Source organism: Nelumbo lutea, chromosome 2 (genome assembly GCF_056320005.1).
Source record: "Nelumbo lutea isolate HS-2025 chromosome 2, American lotus-T2T, whole genome shotgun sequence".
NCBI lineage: Eukaryota > Viridiplantae > Streptophyta > Magnoliopsida > Proteales > Nelumbonaceae > Nelumbo > Nelumbo lutea.
Genome location: NC_142685.1, coordinates 52,777,832 through 52,799,485, shown reverse-complemented (window position 1 = coordinate 52,799,485; position 21,654 = coordinate 52,777,832). Strand labels below are relative to the sequence as shown.

General features: G+C 43.9%; 1 protein-coding gene across 1 annotated transcript; it reads right to left on the bottom strand.

Annotated features, from left to right (window-relative positions):
* Positions 1 to 14,295: 14,295 nt before the first annotated feature.
* Positions 14,296 to 15,615, bottom strand: LOC148870696 (uncharacterized). Its single transcript, XM_088969986.1, has one exon. It carries the CDS (start codon positions 15,613 to 15,615, stop codon positions 14,296 to 14,298), a length of 1,320 nt encoding a protein of 439 aa, XP_088826112.1.
* Positions 15,616 to 21,654: the final 6,039 nt, after the last annotated feature.

The window sequence follows — 21,654 nt, the reverse complement described above, 5'->3', positions numbered from 1 at the left end:
GCCCGTAACATGGGTGCAACCCTTCATCACAAATAGTAGTAGCCTAATCAAGTGTACTCACTGCAGGTTGCAAAAACTCTAGGTCCTGCGTGCAGATCAACCTCCCATTGGTCCACGTCATCCACCGATCCCTCAGCTATTCAACCATGCACCGGGCGGGCGGGCGGGCGGGCGGGCCCTCACATGAAGAAGCGCATTGAAGCCTGAAGGTAGTTCACTGGATAATTAATCCGTATTCGGCACGGGGGAAGTTATATTCGGGTTAGACTGGATAATTAATCAAGTGTTATTTAACAAAATTGATGAATGAGTTTTGATTGGTCAAAATTCTTTCCATATCATATCTTTTTCATATTATAGATTTTCTCACTTATGATATGTAAAAGATAAACTGGAATCATAATATTGTTCGAGACCCATTATAATATGATATGGAAAAGATTGATTTTCCATATTGTTTGAGACCCATTACCAAAATTGCATTTCATATTGAACAACTTTTATTAATCATGAGTCATGAGCTGGCTTCATTTGCATTCGGACATTGTAAATGGATAAGACCACACGATATAACTTTACGTTTTTTGAGATCAAATCAGGACCCCACAGGTTCCACAGTACATTTTTGTTATGTATTGGGAACATTTCCCGATGATAATACTCCAAATGGTGATGTTATCATCAGTGGGGGTTAATTGAACTTACATTTATTGTATTGTTTCTTTTATTGAGTTAGGAGTTAGGACATTAGGGTTGCAAACGGATAAGATCAAATTGTATATAATTAGATTCATATATATTATCTGGATTGCAATTAATCCTGTATAACATTAATAATTAATAAGTTAAGCTAAAATGATAAAAATATATTATATATTATATATTACCACTAAAATGAATTAAAAATAACTTTGATATTATGATTCATGAGAGTTCAAAAGCCCCCACAAGATTGTCTCCCACAATGTCATACAGCACATCCCCGCTGTGTATTGGGAACATCTCTCAATGATGATATCATTATGATGTTCTCAATACACATCTACATCATTCAAACTAATTTTACTGATATAAACAATATATCAGATTATATTGGATTGGGTTCACCCATGCTCATTGAATTAATTATTAAATAAAATATATCAAATTTGATTTCAATTTTGTGGATGCTTTTTATTTGCTTCATGAAACCATATATACAATGGGGGTAGCCTGTTCACTAAACCTATAATCCCCAACTCTGCTGGCGAAGGCCAGGTCTCCACTACAAACAACAAGAGAACCAACCAACAGTTGGTGAAAAATGGATATCATTTGCAATCATAGAAAAAAAATTTAAGAAAGGTTGTAAAGTAACTTTGTGATGACATTTTTTTACTAAAAATAAATAAATAAATAAATAAAACCTGATTTTGATGAGACCGGGATTTTATAGCTGGGGTAGGTGCTGGCTACAAAATACATATTTTTTGTATGAATATAAATGCCCCACAGGCAAAGCCAGAAAATTGACCCTAACACATAGCTCTGTCACCAATTAATGGGCCCTGTAGAAGATGTTTAACCATTGAACCTATATATAGCCCATATGTTAGGCTACAAGAAAGAGAGATAAAAAAGGTTTACAGGGGTAGAATATATATTTATTTTTCTTTTAGCTACTAAATTTCAATGCATTAAACAAAAGCATCACAGCACAAATTAGATGGTAATTTAGAAGTTAAGACATGAACAATAAAATTAAAACTGCCCATGAATAAAAAGAATTTCAAAGAAGTCTCTGTACAGGTGCAATAATACAATGGGCGTCTGCAATAATATTCTGAATCCTCCAGGGAGAGAGGACATATCTCTTCTGATCATAAGATTATTTTTTAAGGATTTTCTGATCATAAGATTCTTTTTTACAGATTTTCTGATCATAAGATTGATGACTGACTGACAGTCACACTTTGGAGATGTGTGGATCTACGTCGACAATTCTTTAGGTAGGTGTTTAGCATGGGTGGTGGGAACAATACATCGTTTTATGAGAAGACGGTGATTATTTTTTGTTTGAAACAGGTGTTGTTATATGGGCTGTTTTCTTTTGTTTGGTATCACTGCTAGTAGCAATGTTTTTAATATGGTCTATATTATTTATATATATATTACAGTCATATTGATGCTATATTGTTGCATCGTTGGCAGTAATACACCATTTTCTTAGAAAACAATGAATTTGACGTTGTTTCAGACCACACTTTCTTGATTTCCAAGGCATGGTTTGGAGTAACATTTTTTCTAGAGAAATGGTATGAATAAGAGGGTGTTGTCTGAGACACCACTTTCTCTTATGTAATGCCTATGTGACACCATTTTCTATCCATTTTCTCAAAAAATGGCATCGATGCCAAACACCCACTAGAATGTCGATTTTTTTGACTGATTTTCTTGATTGTTTGGAAAATCATTGAAAAAAAAATTCCTAAAATCAGGCCTAAAGGAGGGATCACCATTTTTTGGTGCATGATTCCCCGATTTCTAGCTGATTCCTTTTTATCTTTGGGATGACGTGGCATCCTATGTGTAAAGTGGAGTCAGTGTGATCCGGTGCTTCACAAATCAATGGATATGTCACTTCATGCTAAGACATGTTGATTTCTTTTTTTTTTCTTTGTGATATTTTTATGCATTTGATGTTATCATTTTTTAGAAATGTTTGCAATCTCTACGGTTGTATGTGATATCTTAAACCGTTTGATATGAATTTATCTTTCAGGCCATTACATGGTATCTAAAACATGTGAGTACAATACACTGAATAATAACTCCACTGAAAAAAAAAAACCCTTTAGAATCACAACCTGATGAGGGCGGATTTTGCCCTCCAATGATATTGTGACACATGGCACAGGTGCGACCTAGCGGCCTGGCCCTGGCACGGCATGGGCCAGGCCGCCACTGAATAATAACTCCACTGAAAAAAAAATACCCTTTAGAATAACAACCTGGTGAGGGCTGATTTGGCCCTCCAATGATATTGTGACACATGGCACAGACGCGACCTAGCGGCCTGGCCCTAGCGCGACCTGGCGGCCTGGCCTGGCCTAGGCGCGAACTGGCAACCTGGCACTGGCACAAGCTGGCAGCCTGGCACAGGCGCGACCTGGCAGCCTGGCACTGGCGCAAACTGGCAGCCTGGCACAGGCGCAAGCTGGCAGCCTGGCATTGGCGCGACCTGGCGGCCTGGCCCAGGCGCGAACTGGCAGCCTGGCCCAGGTGCCAACATGGCGGCCTAACACAGGCACCAACTTGGTGACCTGCGAGACATGCTCGCCTACAAATTCGACATGCATATCCAAACACTCCCACTATCCTTGGAAGTTGGCCCACGTGCCGAACGATCTAAAGGGTGGTCAACGTGCATGGCAATTACCTTAGGGAATCTCAGGCCACTTAGACGACTTCTCGAAAATCTCGGATATGGTGTGTAAAGCCCACACCAAACAATGCCTATATAAAGGCACCTACCCCAATGACATGAGGGGGCAAGTAAGCATATTTTACCTCTCATACGTTGTGATTTTTAGCTCGTAGTCTACTATGAGAGTACTGACTTAAGCATCGGAGCGACCTCGCCAGGTTAGCCACCCCGGGTCCTCTGACATTGGTTCCTCGCAGGTCCCTAAAGAACTACGAAGCTCAACAACCAATCCGGCTCGGCACTCTGGTCAGCTCAGTACCTAATAGGCAGCTCGACAACTAATAGGCAGCTCAACCCTCTAGTCAGCTCGACTACTAATAGGCAGCTCGTCCCTCTGATCAGCTCGTCACCTAACCTGCCTAGCTCGACCCAGTCAGCTCGTCACCTAACCTGCCTAGCTCGGCCCAATCAGTTTGGCACCTAACCTACCCAGCTCGGCCTAGTTAACTTGACACCTAATCTACCCCCAACTCGGCATTCAAGTCCTCATCCAGCAAAAGTTCACTTCAGCCACTGAATCATCGACCACTTGGAAGCAAACCAAATGACGAGGTACTTAGCACAAAAAATTAATACATCACCAAAAAATTGATTCATCAAATTGGCATCGTCTGTGGGAAATGCTACAAAAAGCTAAGTTATCCTCTGAAAGGCTAAGTCCTCTTCTTTGCGATGACATGGCATCCTATGTGTAAAGTGGAGTCAGTGTGATCCGGTGCTTCACAAATCAATGGATATGTCACTTCATGCTAAGACATGTTGATTTCTTTTTTTTTTCTTTGTGATATTTTTATGCATTTAATGCTATATTTTTTTATAAATGTTTGCAATCTCTATAGTTGTATGTGATATCTTAGACCGTTTGATATGAATTTATCTTTCAGGCCATTACATGGTATGTGAGTACAATACACCGAATAATAACTCCACTTAAAAAAAAATACCCCTTAGAATCACCACCAAATAAATTCATAACCGAATTTCAAAAAATCGGGATACATAACAAAAGTGATACCAGACAACAAAAAATTATGATTTTTTAGAAAATCACTGATTCCACAGTAATCACTTATTTGTTTGAAAAATAAGATGTGAGATATCATCATTGATACCAAACATCACCTAATTTGAATCACCTTCTCTACAAGAAGCCTAGAAATGGGTTTGTTATAAAACTATACAATACTTATCCACTCTAATAAGTAATAACATAAAGCTAGCAAGGGGAAGTTGATGAGGATGAGGATTTGAAGGGAATATTGAAAAACTATAATAAATTAATAAATAACAATATTCAATGTAATATTTATTAGACAAAGCTATGAGGAGAATCATACTAACAAATAAGATGTTCTTAATGTACCCAGACTAAGAAACACAGACCCCACATTATATGATATTTTTCATGGCAAAGTATGGATTTCCCAACCCGGAAAAATAATGTATCAAGGACTTTACATAGGAACTAGAATGCTGAATGCTGAATGCTGAAGTATAGTGATTGACAATGGGTGGGATGTGGAAAGTAGCTGCATCTGCATTTATAGATTGACATGGCTGCCTGTTGGTCTCAGTTCCCAGTAAGTGATTGAAAGTAGCTGCATCTGCATTTATAGATAACTTATTAATTAGTGATGAGGTGGAAGGATACCGTCCATTATGTTTTACAAAGGCTTCATCTCTCATGTTCAGAACTCATATATATATTTAGATGTCTGACAGATTTGTTTGGCTTTTAACTCCCCATGGCCATTAATTGTATTGCATATTTTTACAGAGGCCTCAACTTTATTGCTTGACATGGATCGAAAAAGCTTTGGTCTTTATAAACTTCTCCACCGGTCATCGTATAACCATGTTTTTTGTGGAAAACTTTTGATGCGCGCAATTCCTACATTAATTGACTGTTGTTGCTGAGCAGTGAGCAACTGAGCACCACGTGCATGACATTAATGGATCGATTATGCTATCTTTGCTAGTCTCGGAAATCAGAATGATCAAGTTCATTAAGCCCCGTTGTCCGGGCTGGGCTGTGTATGTACTTCACTTTACACACCAATTACCTACACTTCAATACGTTCATTCAATGTACTTTTATAATTATATTTAGTGGAACCCATTAATTGGGTCCAGCGTTGGACCTGCTTCTCAACTCATGGAATTGAGGAGTATTCAGGCCTTTGGTTGACACTGTGGATTAGTATATATTTGGGTTATGGCTGAGTTGGTCCTTAGAGATACGTGGCCATCCAATCATTACTCAGTCAACTCAGCCACATCAGCATAGCTCAGCCATAATAGCATAGCCCGACTATGTCAAGATAGTTCGGTCAAGCTACGCTACTATTGTGCCTCCCATCTTATCCCCTTATTTACATTAACCATGCGTCGATGCGGATAAACGCAACTACAGATAAGAGGAGAGAGGAAAGACAATTCTACTAGGGAATAGGACTCTAGCCCGAGAACCTCGATGGAGAACCTCATTCCAAAAACCTCAGAAGCCCAATTCGACCAGAACACGGATGTTTGGCTATAAAGAGGCATTCCCCACTCAAGATAAGGAATTCCAACTTCTCACACCCATACTGTTACTCTGCTCGAACCAGCACTCTTATTGCTCGGCCCGACCATCCATCACCTCCTACTGACTTAAGTGTCAGAGTGCCTACCCGAGGATAACACCTCGGACCTCTGATTTCTTCTTTCTTGATCACAGGTCTTGAAGTGCGGCCTCCAGCCGTAGTTGATCCTGTGCAGTTTCAAGCAATGCAAGAGAAGGTCGATAAGATCTTTGAGATGATGGAAACACTAGGATCCGCGGCACTGCCCAACCGGGCCGTCCCCCCTCATGCCCCGACACGTACGAAGGACGATCCTCATCCTGAGGACCCCAAAATGCGTCGGCCAGAAAGGAGGGGAGCGCGGTCCGAGTGTGCAAAGCAAGACACAACAAGGAGGTCCGCTTCCATGGCCCGCACTTGCGAGCCCGATAACCGCAGCAGGACGCACCAAAGCACACGAATCCCCTCTAAAGAGAGACTCGGCAAGCGAACGCCACCTCGCGTGATCTCCGTCGCAGAGTCCAACTCAGTGAAAGACCGCTCCGCACAGCCCAAGAAGGAAAAAGTCGCGTGTACTGCAATTCTGAATAACAGAGACACAAAAATTCAAGACATTTGACAACGCTTGGAAGAGTTGGAGTACAACCAAGGCCAGAGAAGCACAACGCCGGTTGTAGATCAGCCTATGCAGCCAGCTGTGCCAACCGCTAAGGAACCACCGTTGACCCAGGTGATCGTGGACGAGGTGCCTCCCACAAGGTGGCCACCCTTATAGGGATATTGATCCCACTGACCACATTGAGGCATTGAAGGCTCATATGATGTTGGACGGATCCTCTTGAGGGCCTGATGTGCAAAGCCCTAGTGGCCACCCTTACAGGTCCAACCCTGACTTGGTATTCCTCCCTGCCTTCATGTTCCATAGCATCGTGGGAGCAGTTGGAAACCCAATTCCGCACACAATTCATGGCAATCCAAAAGCACTAGAAGACCTCGGCCAGCCTTATGCAAGTATGACAGAGGAAGGCAGAATCTCTCAGAGACTATATGACGAGATTCAACAAGGAAGCGCTACAGGTCCGGAACCTGAATCAGTCCGTGGCCGTCACTACTATTCAACACGAACTCCGCCCCTCACCATTCAACTTCTCCATCCCAAAAAACCCTCCGCAGACCCTAGATGCACTAATGAACCATGCGCAAAAATACATCAATGCGAAAGAGGCACAACAGCTGTGGATGAGGAAGAAAGGCCTGATAAAAAGAGGAGAGACACAGAGGAGCGAAAGGCAGACATATCAGACCGGGACACACAAGAGGCAGGACCGCCAACCCGATTACAAACTGTGGACATCGCCATCGACCTATTGGAACTTCACACCGTTGAATACACCATGGTTTGAAGTTCTAATGTAAATCCGTGACCACAGTTACGTTCGCTGACTCGAAAAGATGAAAACACAAGGCAACAAGAGGAACCATGACAAGTACTATGAATTCCATAGGCACCACGGTCATGACACGGAGAACTACTTTGACCTGCACAATCACATCAAAGTCCTAATCAGGCGCGGGTACCTCGGCGGGTTCATCGATAAAAGTAAGTAGCCAGCACAGGAGGAATAACATGTGGAGAATGCTTGGCCACCGTCCCGAGCTCCTCCTGCCGGTGTGATTCATGTGATATCAGGAGGGATCGTCGCAGGGAGAGAAAGCAGCTCAGGGTGTAAGAAGTATGTGCAGCTTTGCAAAATCAACAACCGAGGACACAAGAAGAAGCGCAACTAGTCAATCACCTTCACCGGCGACAACCTCTAAGGAGTTCAGACCCCGCACAAACGACGCTTTGGTAATCAAAGCCAAGGTTGCCAACTTCAAGATGCGGTGGATTCTGGTTGATGCAGGTAGCTCCATTAGTGTGCTCTTCGAGGACTCATTCGAGAAGCTAGGCATCGATAAAGAGCACCTCACCCCTGTCAACACTCCTCTAATGGGCTTCTCTAGGGAGTCCCTTTTTCCCACTGGAAGGATAACCCTTCCCCTCATGATCGGAGACAGCGACATCACTGCGATGACAATGGTCGACTTCATTGTGGCTCGTTGCCCCTCATCGTACAACACCATTCTCGGTAGGCTGACCCTTAATGCTTTGCAAGCTATGGTCTCTATATTCCACCTTGCCATGAAGTTCCTCACCGAATACGGTATAGGGATAGCACGTGGAGACCAAAAAACTACATGACAATGCTATTTGCTCTCTTGCTGAGGATGGTAGAAGCTTATGATTTGCAGGACGAGGTGAGAACACAACATGGCCAACCTGTCGAAGACCTCATCCAAGTGCCACTCAACGAAAAAGACCTTGAGAGGATGGTCCAAGTTGGCTCTCTTAGATGATCGCATCCGGGAAGAGCTTGTCTAGTTGCTAAGGGATCACACCGATGTGTTCGCTTGGTTAGTGGTGGATATGTCGAGGAAGGACCCTAAAGTCATCACGCACCGCTTGAACGTCGACCCCCGCTACCAACCTATCAAGCAAAAGAAGAGAAGCTTTGCTACAAAATGGTGGCAAGTGATTATTGATGAAGTGTAGAAGTTACTCGATGTCAGCTTCATTCGGAAAGTCAAATACCCCGATTGGCTAGCCAACGTGGTGATGGTGAAGGCCAATGGGAAGTGGAGGATATGCATCGACTTCATTGACCTAAACAAAGCCCGCCTAAGGACAGCTTCCCTCTACTGAGGATTGATCAGCTTGTCGACACGACAACAGGGCATGAACTCCTGAGCTTCATAGATGCTTTCTCAGGGTACAACCAGATTCGAATGCACACAGATGACTAGGAGAAAATGGATTTCATCACTAACTGCGGCCTATACTACTACAAGGTGATGCCCTTTGGCCTCAAGAACACTGGCGCCACCTATCAACGACTGGTGAAAGAGGTATTTAAGGACCAGCTCAAGCAAAATGTGGAAGCATACGTCGACGGCATGCTCATGAACAACAAGAAGGCCGAGCACCACCTTGCTGACCTAAAGGAAGTCTTCGGCACCCTTAGGAAGTATAAGATGAATTTAAACTCAACCAAATGTGCTTTTAGGGTTGACTCAGGTAAATTCCTAGGGTTCATGGTGACATAAAGAGTGATTGAAGCAAATCCAGAGAAAATACAGGCCATCCTCGACATGCAATCGCCCCAGACTCACAAAAAGTGCAACGACTCACCAGTAGAGTAGTTGCCTTCAGCAGATTCATGTCCGAATCTATGTATCAGTGTCTGCCCTTCTTCAAAGCCCTGAAGCGACCGAAGAACTTCTACTAAACCGAGGAATGCGAATGGTCCTTTCAAGAGCTGAAGCAGTACCTGAGCTTGCCACCTCTCCCCACCAAACCGAGCCAAGGAGATGAGCTATTGCTCTACCTCTCAATGGGGTTGAGGTCATCAGCTCTATGCTGGTTAAGGAGGAAGATTGGGTACAGAGGCCGATCTACTATATCAGCAAAGTCCTCAATGGTGTGGAAACTCGGTACTCCAACTTGGAAAAAATGACCCTGGCACTAGTTACCTCGACCAGAAAGCTCAGGCCATACTTACAAGCCCACAACATTCGAGTGCTCATCGACCAGCCGCTCAAGCAAGTCCTACAAAGGCCGGAAGCATCTAGCCACTTGATCAAGTGGAGCATAGAGCTAAGTGAGTTTGACATCAAATACACACCTCGACTTGCGATCAAAGATCAGTCCCTGGCCGACTTCATTGCTGAATGTACATTCATCGCCGAGGATCCTACCCCCCTACAACAAGTATGGACTCTGCATGTGGATGGTTCATCAAATTAGCAAAGCAGCGGGGCCGGCCTCATTCTCCTCGCCCCAGATGACATGGTGTCAGAGCATGCTCTTAGGTTTGAGTTTAAAGCGTCCAACAATGAGGTTGAGTATGCCCTGATCGCAGAATTTCGCCTCGCCTTTGATCTGGGAGCCCACAGAATTAAAGCCTTCAGCGACTCCTAGTTGGTAGTCAACTAGATCATTGGCCAGTTTGAGACACGAACACCTACGATGGTGAGCTATCTATAGAAGGTGCAAAAGTTCATCCACCGGCTTGAGCATTTCAACATCCAGCAGATTCCTCGGGTTGAAAACACACGAGCCAATGCGCTGTCAAAGCTAGCTAGCTCCCCAAAAGTTAACCTTGATGCAACAGTGCGGTTAGACGCGCTGGCTCAGCCAAGCATCGCATTGACAGCCCTCCTCATCCTTCCGATGCAGCATGGTTCATCCTGGATGGACCCCATCGCACAATACCTCTGAGAAGGCATGCTTGCGGAAGATTGGACAGAAGCAAAGAGTCTCTAGCATAGATCAGCCCAGTATTGCCTCATCCAAGGCCAACTTTACCGCCGCTCGCACACTCTCCCCTACCTGAAGTGTCTCTCCCCAGCCGAGGCAGATTACGTCATCAGGGAGATCCACAAAGGTATCTGAGGAGACCACTCCAGTGCGCGCACCCTAGCACACAAGGCACTCCAGCAAGGTTATTTTTGGCTGACGATGAAGCAAGATGCAATCCAACTAATTTAGAAATGCGACAGTTTTCAGCGACATTCTAATCTTCATCATCAGCCCACAGTCCTCTTGAATCCAATCACCAACCTGTGCTCATTCTCACAGTGGGGTATGGACATCCTCGGTCCCTTCCCCATCGTGGTCACACAAAAGAAGTTCTTCTTGGTGGCAGTGGATTATTTCACCAAATGGGTGGAAGCCGAAACTCTGGCATGAATTACCACGCACAATGCTTGGAATTTTTTCTAGCAATGTATTGTCTGCCAGTTCGGTGTTTACCGCATCCTCATCACAAACAACGGGATGTAGTTCACCGACTGAAAGTTCGAAACTCTCTGCGTTGACCTAAGGATTGACCACCGAACCACTGCCATACATCGATCCCAAAGCAATGGGCAGACCGAGGTGACCAATTGAACCTTATTGCAAAACCTGAAAACTCGGCTTGATCAGGCCAAGGGAAGGTGGGTCGAGGAATTTCCGAGCATACTTTGGGCATACAGGACTACTCTGTGGATGACTATTGGAGAGACACCATTCAGCCTGACCTACGGGGCCAAGGCCATGGTACCCATGGAAATAGGCTTCCCAATTCTCTGGACCGAGGTTTTTTACAAAGATCAGAATGACGAGGGCCTCTGCACAGAGTTAGACTTGGTAGAAAAAGCCCGGGACTGAGCACATATCAAGATGGTAGCACAACAATAGAGGATGGCAAAATTCTATGACTCCAAAGTCAAAAGACGCGAGTTCAAAATAGGTGATCTCGTCCTCCACAAAGTTATTGTGCCTGCACCCGATGAAGGCAAGCTCAGACCAAACTGTGAAGGGCCATACAGAGTCACTAGAGTTCTTTGACTGAGCACCCATAGACTCGAAGACCTCGATGGCTGACCAATATTGAGGAGTTGGAACATAGGGAATCTTCGAATGTATTATCAGTAGTTTGATGATTAATGCATAATGTTTTATTCGAGTCACACGTCTGATTGTCCTACACACTACACACACACCGCGTAAGCTGCACTACACAGCCATGCTACACAGCTGTACTACACAGTCGCATAACATTCATTGCACAACACTATCCTCTTTCTCCGCTGGTGAGTGTCGAATCCAACCAAAGATAAATAGTCTTGCTCCAATTAAATAATTTGTAGATAGTGATGAGCATGGTCGTCTCCACAGGGATTGGGTGGATTTATTTCCAAGTAAACGAAGTAAGGGGGTTGTAAAGCTAAGGAAAATAAGAAAATAACAGAAAGCAAAAGATTAAATCAATGCAAGTTAGCTTCTGGTTAAAGGGACAAGTTCTGCTTTGATTCTTATCATTGATCCTCGATGCAAAGATAGATTCATATGTTTACGAATAAATTGGTTATAGCCATTAACAAGCTCTAAAGGCCAGCCTCTACTTGTATTATTCGACAACCAAAACAAGCTCTTTGATTGCTTCTCTTATTAATAGACAGTCTAAACAAGCTCTTAGGATTTAATCTATTAATAGCATTAAGAGGGGAGAGACCCAATTCTAGTCAGCGATCTCACAAGCTCAGACCGTTTAAACCGGATCATACATTTTCTTAACATAAATCGAAAGCTTTTTTGCAATCAATTTTTGTTAGTTGCCATCATGATTGAACCTACCAATCATATACGAAACTAGAGGTTCAATCGGCCATAGATTATTTTCATTGAATGAGCAAGGGGCCATTTTTGCTTAATCAATAAAAATTATCCTCACAGTTAATCACAAAAAACATATGAATACCCATAAACAATGAACTGAAATAAAAATCAATTAGATCTCACAATGTTTATAAAATCAAAGCTTCCGTAACCAATTCGTTATGATGAAATCGCAGCTTCAAGATGAGAGGGGGGCGAACTCTGCTTCTTCCTCCTTGGTTGCTGATTGCTCTCTTTGAAGGCTGAAGCTCTCTTGGAGGGTTTGATGATGGCCCTGGGTGCTAGTCCCCCCCCCCCCCCCCCCCCCCCCTTTATATAGAATTAGGAGGGAGTTATCTCATTCTCCTCTAAGGAGTTCTTTCTCCATTGGGAGATCAGTTCTCTAATAGATAATGCTTAGATTAGATCTAATCTACGCCTATCTCTTAACTGGTAATCCTAATCTCTTTTATCTTTCTAAAAATACAACAGAAAATTGAATCTGATAGGACTCTTTGATGTTTCTTATTCTTGCATTTGTATTGGGCTTCCTTAACGAATTGGGCCGCTGCAAGGCTTCTCTGCGAATTGGGCTTCAACTGCGAAATGGGCTTCAACTGCGAACTGGGCTTCTCTATGAATTTTCTTAGACTTTTGCCCTAATTTTGACCTCTATTCAGTTCGAATCTGTCAAAACTCAAAACATGAAAGTTGTAGAGTTTTTCCTTATCTTTCCAATGCATCTTTAATCTTATCAATCGGAGTCTGAATGAGAGAGTTATTCTCAAATTATCTCATGGTTCCGAAACTATATAAAATTACCCGATTAGCCTTGTTTTTCCCATAACGTATTCTTTCGTGCCCTAAATCGAAACACAAGAATAGTGAGTCCAATTAGGTACTAATTAAGTATAAAAGACTGAATATTGAAGGATAAAAATATGATAATTTTTATTCTCATCAAATCCCCCCACACTTAAACCTTGCCCGTCCTCGGGCAAGACAAAATTCAAGCAAAAATAGAACAATAACAAACTAACTATCCTACCGATTTTTAAACTCAACTCTCCTTCATCTTTTTCCACAAATATTCTAGGTTAACCATTGCAAGTCCTTAAATCAACGCAACCAAGTCATACACGACTCATTCATCAGTCATTCCAATTTTTGCTACTGCAAACCAGGTAGTAAATCAGGGAAAACATCATTGTCTTCTCTCTCTTTTCATTTTTATTTGTTTTTTTTTCCTTTGATGAAGTGGGTGCATTTTATGCTCCATTTCACTTTTGGATTACTTGGCCAGTAAGTGCATTTTATGCTCCGTCCTACTATCAGATGACTTGGTTGGTAGCTGCATTTTATGCTCCATCCTACCATCGGATTGTTTGGCTAGTAGGTGCATTTTAGGCTCCATTCTACCATTGGATTGCTTGACCGGTAGGTGCGTTTTATGCTCCATCCTACCAATTATAGCAATGATAAAGTAATTGCCCTGTTTACTTAAACCTGAATTGAGGACTAACTAAAAAGGAGATGGCTTCAGATAGGTCGTGTACTTCTTAATTGTACCTCATTACTAGGTCCACAAGAATTTTCCCAGAACATTGTTTCAATTGATTTTAAAAGAGTTGAGTTTATATATATAATGCAGAAAAACATGACCTAAATCAAATTTTAAAACATAGCCTAAATCCCCTCCCCCACACTTGAAACTTACATTGTCCCCAATGAAAAGAAAAAGTGGAAATAACTAAACTATAAATGCAAAAAAAAGAAGAAAAAGAAAAAAATAAACTTCCTTGTTTTTAATCATAAACTGGATCCTCCAGGTCTTGTAATTGCAACCTCCAGTGCTTTCCCCTTTCATCTATCATGGGTGGGTTCAAATTTGGAATAGGGACTTGCAAAACAAAGGGTAAAAGTTTTATGTCAAAAGTCGGCAACATAATATAAGGAGCATTACCTGACTGTTGTAACTCTGGAGAACCATTCAATGCTGCAACAGTTTCTTGCAATTTAGAACTCTAGGTTATCTCTTCTTTCTCAGGATGCTTACTAATGGTGATTTCCAATACATCTTTCCCATCAAGTTTAAAAACCTCTTGTGTTGAAGAATCAACCACATCAACGGAATAAACATGATTATCATCAGTAGGATATTTCATGTCATCATAAATATTAAACTTAACAATTTTACCATCAAATTCCATGGTAAGTGTCCCCTTATGCACATCGATTTTAATCTTGGAGGTCTTAAGAAATGGCCTTCCCAACAAAATTGAAGTTGGATTGGAAGAATCATCTTCTTCCATATCAATCACATAGAAATCGGCAGGAATGACCAGATTATTAACTTGGACCAAGACGTCCTCCAAAACCCCCTTCGGGTGTGTAGTAGATCGATCAACGAGTTGTAAGATCACACCCGTCTCTTTCAGTGGTCTGAGATTCATGGTCATGTAAATAGAATGGGACATGGCATTTAACGAAGCTCCTAGATCTAACATTGCTTTTTCGATATGGACATTTCCTATTTTATAGGGGATAGTGAACATACCTGGATCCTTGCATTTAGGGGGTAGTCTCTTTTGGAGAATTTCTGAAACATTTCCTCCTATATGGACTTTCTCATCACCTTTCAGCCTTCTCTTAGTGGTGCACAACTCCTTGAGGAATTTAGCATAGAGGGGTACCTGCTTGATTGCATCAAGGAGGGGGATATTTACCTCAACTTTGTGGAATGTCTCGAGAATATCCTTGTCTTGCTCCTCCTTGGATTTTGCAAATCGGCTAGGAAAACATGGAGTGATGACTATGGCTTGGGGTTGCTTTCCGCTTGAATTTTTTCGGGGTGATGGTGTCTCCTTTTCTTTCTCTTCTTTGGTTGTATCCTTGGATGCTTCTTCACTAGGTTCATTCAGCTCCTTCCCGCTTCTCAAGGTGATTGCGCTAGCATTCTGTTTTGGGTTAGCTGTGGTCTGGGAGGGCAGCCTTCCTAATACTTGAGATTCTATTTGACTCATAGCAGTTGCCAATTGGCTGAATTGATTCTCTAGGTTTCGGATGCTTGTCCTTGTTTCTTGTTGAAATTGTTGAGTGTTAGTTGCAAGTGCTTTAACAATTTCATCCAAAGACATACCTGGGTTGGAAGACAAATATTGTGGAACCGACAATCTAGATTGATGCTGTTGTTGGAAGCTGAAGGGCTTGGCTCCATAGCTGAGGTTAGGATGATCCCTCCATCCTGCATTGTAGGTATTTGAGTAGGGACTGTATCTCTTTTGTGGGAAGCCTCCAATAGCATTGGCTTGTTCATAGGGTTCATCTTGAAGTGTAGGGCACATGTCGGTTGGATGACTCGTAGTTGAACAAATGGCACATGTTCTTGCTTGCTATACTTGACCTACCACCAATTTTTCCACAAGAGAGGTAAGAGTGTCTAATCTTTGATTGATGGAAGAAGTGCTTACCTCATTGACCCTTCTTGGAATGGATTCCTATCTAATGCTGAACTGTTGTGCATTGGCTGCCATGTTCGAGATTAATTCTCTTGCTTGGGTAGGAGTTTTGTTCACCAACACACCTCCGCTTGCTGCATCAATCATACTCCTATCCATCGGCAATAACCCTTTGTAGAAATATTGGATAAGGAGCTGATTTGGAATCTGATGTTGTGGGCAGCTGGCACAGAGTTGCTTAAATCTCTCCAATATTCATAGAGAGTTTCCCCACTGAATTGTCTTATACCACATATATCCTTTCTGATGTTAGCAGCTCAGGAGGCAGGGAAGAACTTTTCAAGAAATTGCCTTTTCATACCGTTCCATGTGGTGATAGAACCGGGGGGTAAGTAGTAAAGCCAATCCTTTGCTTTATCAGCTAATGAGAAAGGAAAGGCACACAGCTTGATCTGTTCCTTGGTAACACCTTGAGGTTTCATGCTTAAGCATACTAGATGGAATTCTTTTAAGTGTTTGTGGGGATCTTCACCTAAAAGTCCACGAAAAGTAGAAAGTAATTGGATAAGACCAGATTTGAGTTCGAAAGGTACCGCTAGATCTGCATATTCGATGTAGAGTGGTTGTTGGTGCAGATCAAGCTAGATCTTCCTCATCCAATGCCAGCTCTACCACCGCTCACACACTCTCCCCTACCTGAAGTGTCTCTCCCTAGCTGAGGCAGATTACGTCATCTGGGAGATCTACAAAGGTATATGAGGAGACCACCCCAGTGCGTGTGCCCTGGCACACAAGGCACTCCAACAAGGTTATTTTTTGCTGACGATGAAGCAAGATGCAACTCAACTAGTTTGGAAATGCGACAGTTTTCAGTGACATTCTAATCTTCATCATCAGTCTGCAGTCCCCTTGAACCCTATCACTAGCCCGTGCCCATTTTCACAGTGGGGTATGGACATCCTCAGTTCCTTCCCCATCGTGGTCACACAAAAGAAGTTCCTCCTGGTGGCAGTGAATTATTTCACCAAATGGGTGGAAGTCGAAGCTCTGGCACGCATTATCGCGCACGATGCTTGGAATTTTTTCTGGCAATGTATTGTCTGCTAGTTTGGTGTTCAGCACATTCTCATCATAGACAACGGGACGTAGTTCACGGACTGAAAGTTTGAAGATCTCTGCGCCGACCTAAGGATTGGCCAACAAACCATTGCCATACATCGACCCCAAAGCAATGGGCAGACCGAGGTGACCAATTGAACCTTATTGCAAGACTTGAAAACTCGGTTGGATCAGGCCAAGGGAAGGTGGGTCGAGGAATTGCCGAGCATACTTTGGGCATATAGGACTACTCCGTGGATGACTATCGGAGAGACACCATTCAGCCTGACCTACGGGGCGGAGGCCATGGTACCCATGGAAATAGGCTTCCCAACTCTCTGGATCGAGCTTTTTTACAAAGATCAGAATGACAAGGACCTCCGCACAGAGTTAGACTTGGTAGAAGAAGCCTAGGACCGAGAACATATAAGATGGTAGCACAGCAGTAGAGGATGGAGAAATACTGCGACTCCAAATTCAAAAGATGCGAGTTCAAAATAGGTGATCTCGTCCTCCGCAAAGTTATTGTGCCTGCATTCGATGAAGGCAAGCTCAGACCAAACTACGAAGGGCCATACAGAGTCACCAGAGTTCTTTGACCAAGCACCTATTGACTTGAAGACCTCGATGGCTGACCAATATTGAGGAGTTGGAACACAGGGAACCTTTGAATGTATTATTAGTAGTTTGATGATTAATGCATAATGTTTTATTCGAGTCACACGTCTGATTGTCCTACACACTGCACACACACCGCGTAAGCTGCACTACACAGCTGCGCTACACAGTCGCACAACACTCATTGCACAACACTATCCTCTCCACCGCCGACCTTCTCATCGACAAGGTTGTCCAAAGCAGGTGGGGTATTCGAGTCATATGCCTCCCAAGTCTACGTGATCTCACTCAGCTCTAAGTAGTGGCGCAGTGCCCTCCTACGGAAGATATTGAATCCAACCTCAAAGGAAGCCAAGGCATACTGATCCATCTCTTGTCGATGCTCCACTGAGGCCTTGTATTGGTCCATTGCCTCCTCGGTTGCCTTCTGCTTCAGTCGCTCCTTCTCCGCCTTTAGCTCGGCGATCTCCAGCTTCAGGCTACGTACCATGTTCGCATGTTCATTCAATTGGGCCTTCAGCTCGACCACCTCCTTCTCCAACATGACTGACTGCACCCCGGCCGCCCGAAGTTTGACCAACTGCTCTTCATTTGCAAATACTCGGAATGCTCCTTCTCATACATCCCTCGCAAGTGTTGAAACTAGTCAACCAGGGCAATCGTCGAGCATGTGTTTTGCAGACATAAGTGTTCTTATCACGAAGAAACTTAAAGCAATGAAAACAGGTGCGAACTTACCTGAGCTATTGCTCGAATTAGTGAACATTCCAAGGCACCGCTTCTGATGCTCCTAGCTTCCTCGATAATGTACCCCATCGTCATTCTATAGAGTAGCTGCTCGAGAACCCCAGGGCTCTCTATCCCATCCCGGCTATAGACCAACCAACACAATGCGTGGATGTCCGAGCTATTGCCCCCCACCTCAATCTGTGAAGAAAAGGTAGCCCGACGAGCCTCCTCGGGATCCACAACGATGACGTCCTCATCTTTGTTTCCCCATTGCGAGCTCTTTTCTGGCGATGGGATGCCCTTTCAGAAGACCTCGGTGGAGGAACCACCTTTGGACGGACCTACGGTTGGGCACCAACCCGGTTCTGCCTTTGCCAATTCTCCCTCATTCAACAATATCCTCCTCATTGGCCATCTCTACACCTGCACCAAGGAACCTTAATGATTAGTATGAGATCAAAAAAGAGAGCAAGGATTTAACAAAGTAAACTGAAGCAACAAAAAGAATAGATGAGCATCAACATTTCCGAGCATGTGTACGACACCACGTCTATCTCATGAGTCATGCTCAGGCCATGGCACTCTCATCCTTGGCTCCTGTAGCACAACCGGGAAGGGGAGGCCCTCGGGACAATGCACGAAGAAGAAAGTCTCCTTCCAATGCTTCATAGAAGAGGGGCCCTCGACCAACAACTTGATTTTCTTCCTAGCTGAGAAGTAGTACTTACCCTGCTAGTGAGGTTTCAGTTGAAGGAGGTAGCTTACCATGCCCAGGGTCAACTCAATGTCATGGACCGCATAACAGGACATAAGGTCAAAAGAAATCTAAAGGAGTTCAGCGTTAGCTGCATCAACAATACTCGATACCACCCCAGCACCCCAGTGATCTCTTTGTTCAAAGGAAAACCTCAGCCCGACCTCCAAACTGTTCTCGTACACACATATATCACCTGGCCAAGCATCGGTTACCATCTCGCCAAGCTGTGGACACCTCATCCTGAACTCCTTGGGGATGCCATACATAGCTCAGATCCAAGCTATATCCCCGGGAGTCAAAACGCAGGGTGTGGTCCCAAATTTGCGACCAGCTCGCAAGGGAAGCTCTACTTCTACCCTAGAGAGACCAACCTCGGTAGCCTCAAAATCCCCAACCTCAGACTCATAGTCAGAGCCACTAGAGATCGAAGAGGAATCAGACCTAGAAGAAGAATGGGAGGATTAGGAAGACATCTTACCAAACTTGAAGCCAAGGAATAAGAGCAAAGGCCGAGCAACGACAACCACACCTTGCCGAGCAATCCAGGCAACTCCTCTCGCAAATGGCAAAGGAGAAATGCCCATCCACCCACCCCTAATGAAACTCAGGAGGACCAATCAATGCGACAGTCACCGCATGCACAAGGCCTCAAGAACCGAAGCGACAATCTTGACAAGCAATGGCCAGGGCATTAATTGCTCCGGCTCGCCCTGTAGCACTGGTCCAACTTGCATTGTGGATGCCCGAGGTTCGCCAAAGACCACCGGTCCAATTAGCCTCTCGAGTCTCCTTGGGATGTCTAGCAACAAATGCCAACCAAGGGAGGTTGCGTTGTGCCTCAGCCGAGGACTCCACTCTTTGACTTTAGAACTGGGGGAGTGGTGTTCAGATTCCAAAATTTCAAGAGCAAGTTCCTCAACCGAAGAATAGAGAGCCCTTCCTTGACGCAGCATGGCCGAGCATTAGAGAGGCCCAAACCTCAAAGCTCGGCCCCTTTCTCGGCACAGCGCCACCGAGCATCAGAGAAGCCCAGACCTCGAAGCTCGGCTCCTTCCTCGGCACAATGCCATCGAGCATCAAAGAGGCCTAGGCTTTGGAGCCTAACTCTACACCTCGACTCCTTCCTCGACGCAGCACTGTCAAGCATTAGAGAGCTCAGCCCCCTCCTCGGTGCAACATGGCCAAGCATCAGAGAGGCCTAGACCTTGAAGCTCGGCCCCTTTCTTGACACAACGCCATTGAGCATCAGAGAGACTCAAATGAAGCTCAACTCAACACCTCGGTGCTCAGATCTAGGTTATGCACAACACCGTACAATGCCTCAGCCGAGCACCCTAACTCCTCGTCTCCAGAATTGGGGGAGTGGTGCTTGGATTCTGAAGTTAGGATTTTGGGAGTTCTGCAGCCGACAATTGAAGGATTCCTCGACCACCTTCCACATTGCCAGATCTTAAGCACCGAGGAACACCAAGCGGACCAGACGCTCAACCACACTTCAACTCGGAAGTTCCTCAGCCGAGGAACTAAGCGGGAACACTTCATTCATCGACTTGAGAACTAGGGGAGTGGTGTTTGGGTCAAAGTTGAGCTAGTCCTGAGAGACATGTAGCCGCTCAGTCATCGCCCAGTCAGCCCAGCCACATCGTCATAGCTTGGCCATGATGGCATAGCCTAGCCACGTCGGGATAGCTTGGTCAAGCTACGCTACTATTGTGGCCCCCCATCTTATCCCCTTAGTCATGTCAGCCACATGTCGATGCGGATAAACACAACTACAGATAAGAGGAGAGAGGAAGACAACTCCCTTAGGGAATAGGACTCTAGTCAGAGGACCTCAGTGAAGAACCTCATCCCGACAACCCTAGAAGCCCAATCCAACCAGGACATGGATCTTTGGCTATAAAAAGGCATTCCTTGCTCAAGGTAAGGGATTCCAACTTCTGACACTCAGACTGTTACTCTGCTCGAACCAGCACCCTTATTGCTCGACCCAGCCATCCATCACCTCCTACTGACTTGAGCGTCAGAGTGCCTACCCAGGGATAACACCTCGGGCCTCTGACTTATTCTTTTTTGATCACAGGTCTTGAATTGTGATCTCTCCCTTGTAGCTAGGCACCACCCTATTGGCAAGGACTATTTGGTTGCGCTCCTTTGTTCGTGCACCACATAGGATTGAGCAGCATCAATATCATATCCATACTTCTTAATGGATGCTACCTATATTATAATCTATAACATGTTTTACCTCTGATTTATTTATTATTTATTGTATGTCTAGCACTAATGAGGACCTACGTAATGGGCCTAATGGCCATGTCACTCATACAGTGGCAGAGCTAAGAATTTTCTTTGAGGGGCTGAGTTATATACATTATTTTTGCTTATAGTAACAAAAAGAGTTATATAATTTGTAACATAACCAACAAAAATAGTATTATAGAAAATCATAAATGTATAAATGATACAAAGGGTGAGAGGACTGCCATATCTTTCTTTTTTTTTTTGTAGGCTTTGTGGTAACTCCTAAGCCTGTGTTTGGTTGCAATGCAAATAAATTTGCATTGATGCAAAATCATGGTAGTGCAAATTCTGATATATTTTTATTTCAAATTTTAGCTTATTTTGTTTGACTGTAGAGCAAATGAAGTAGATTAAGATATGGAGCAAAATAGAGTAAAACCCAAAACAAAATTAAAGAAGAATTTACATTTTTTTTTTCA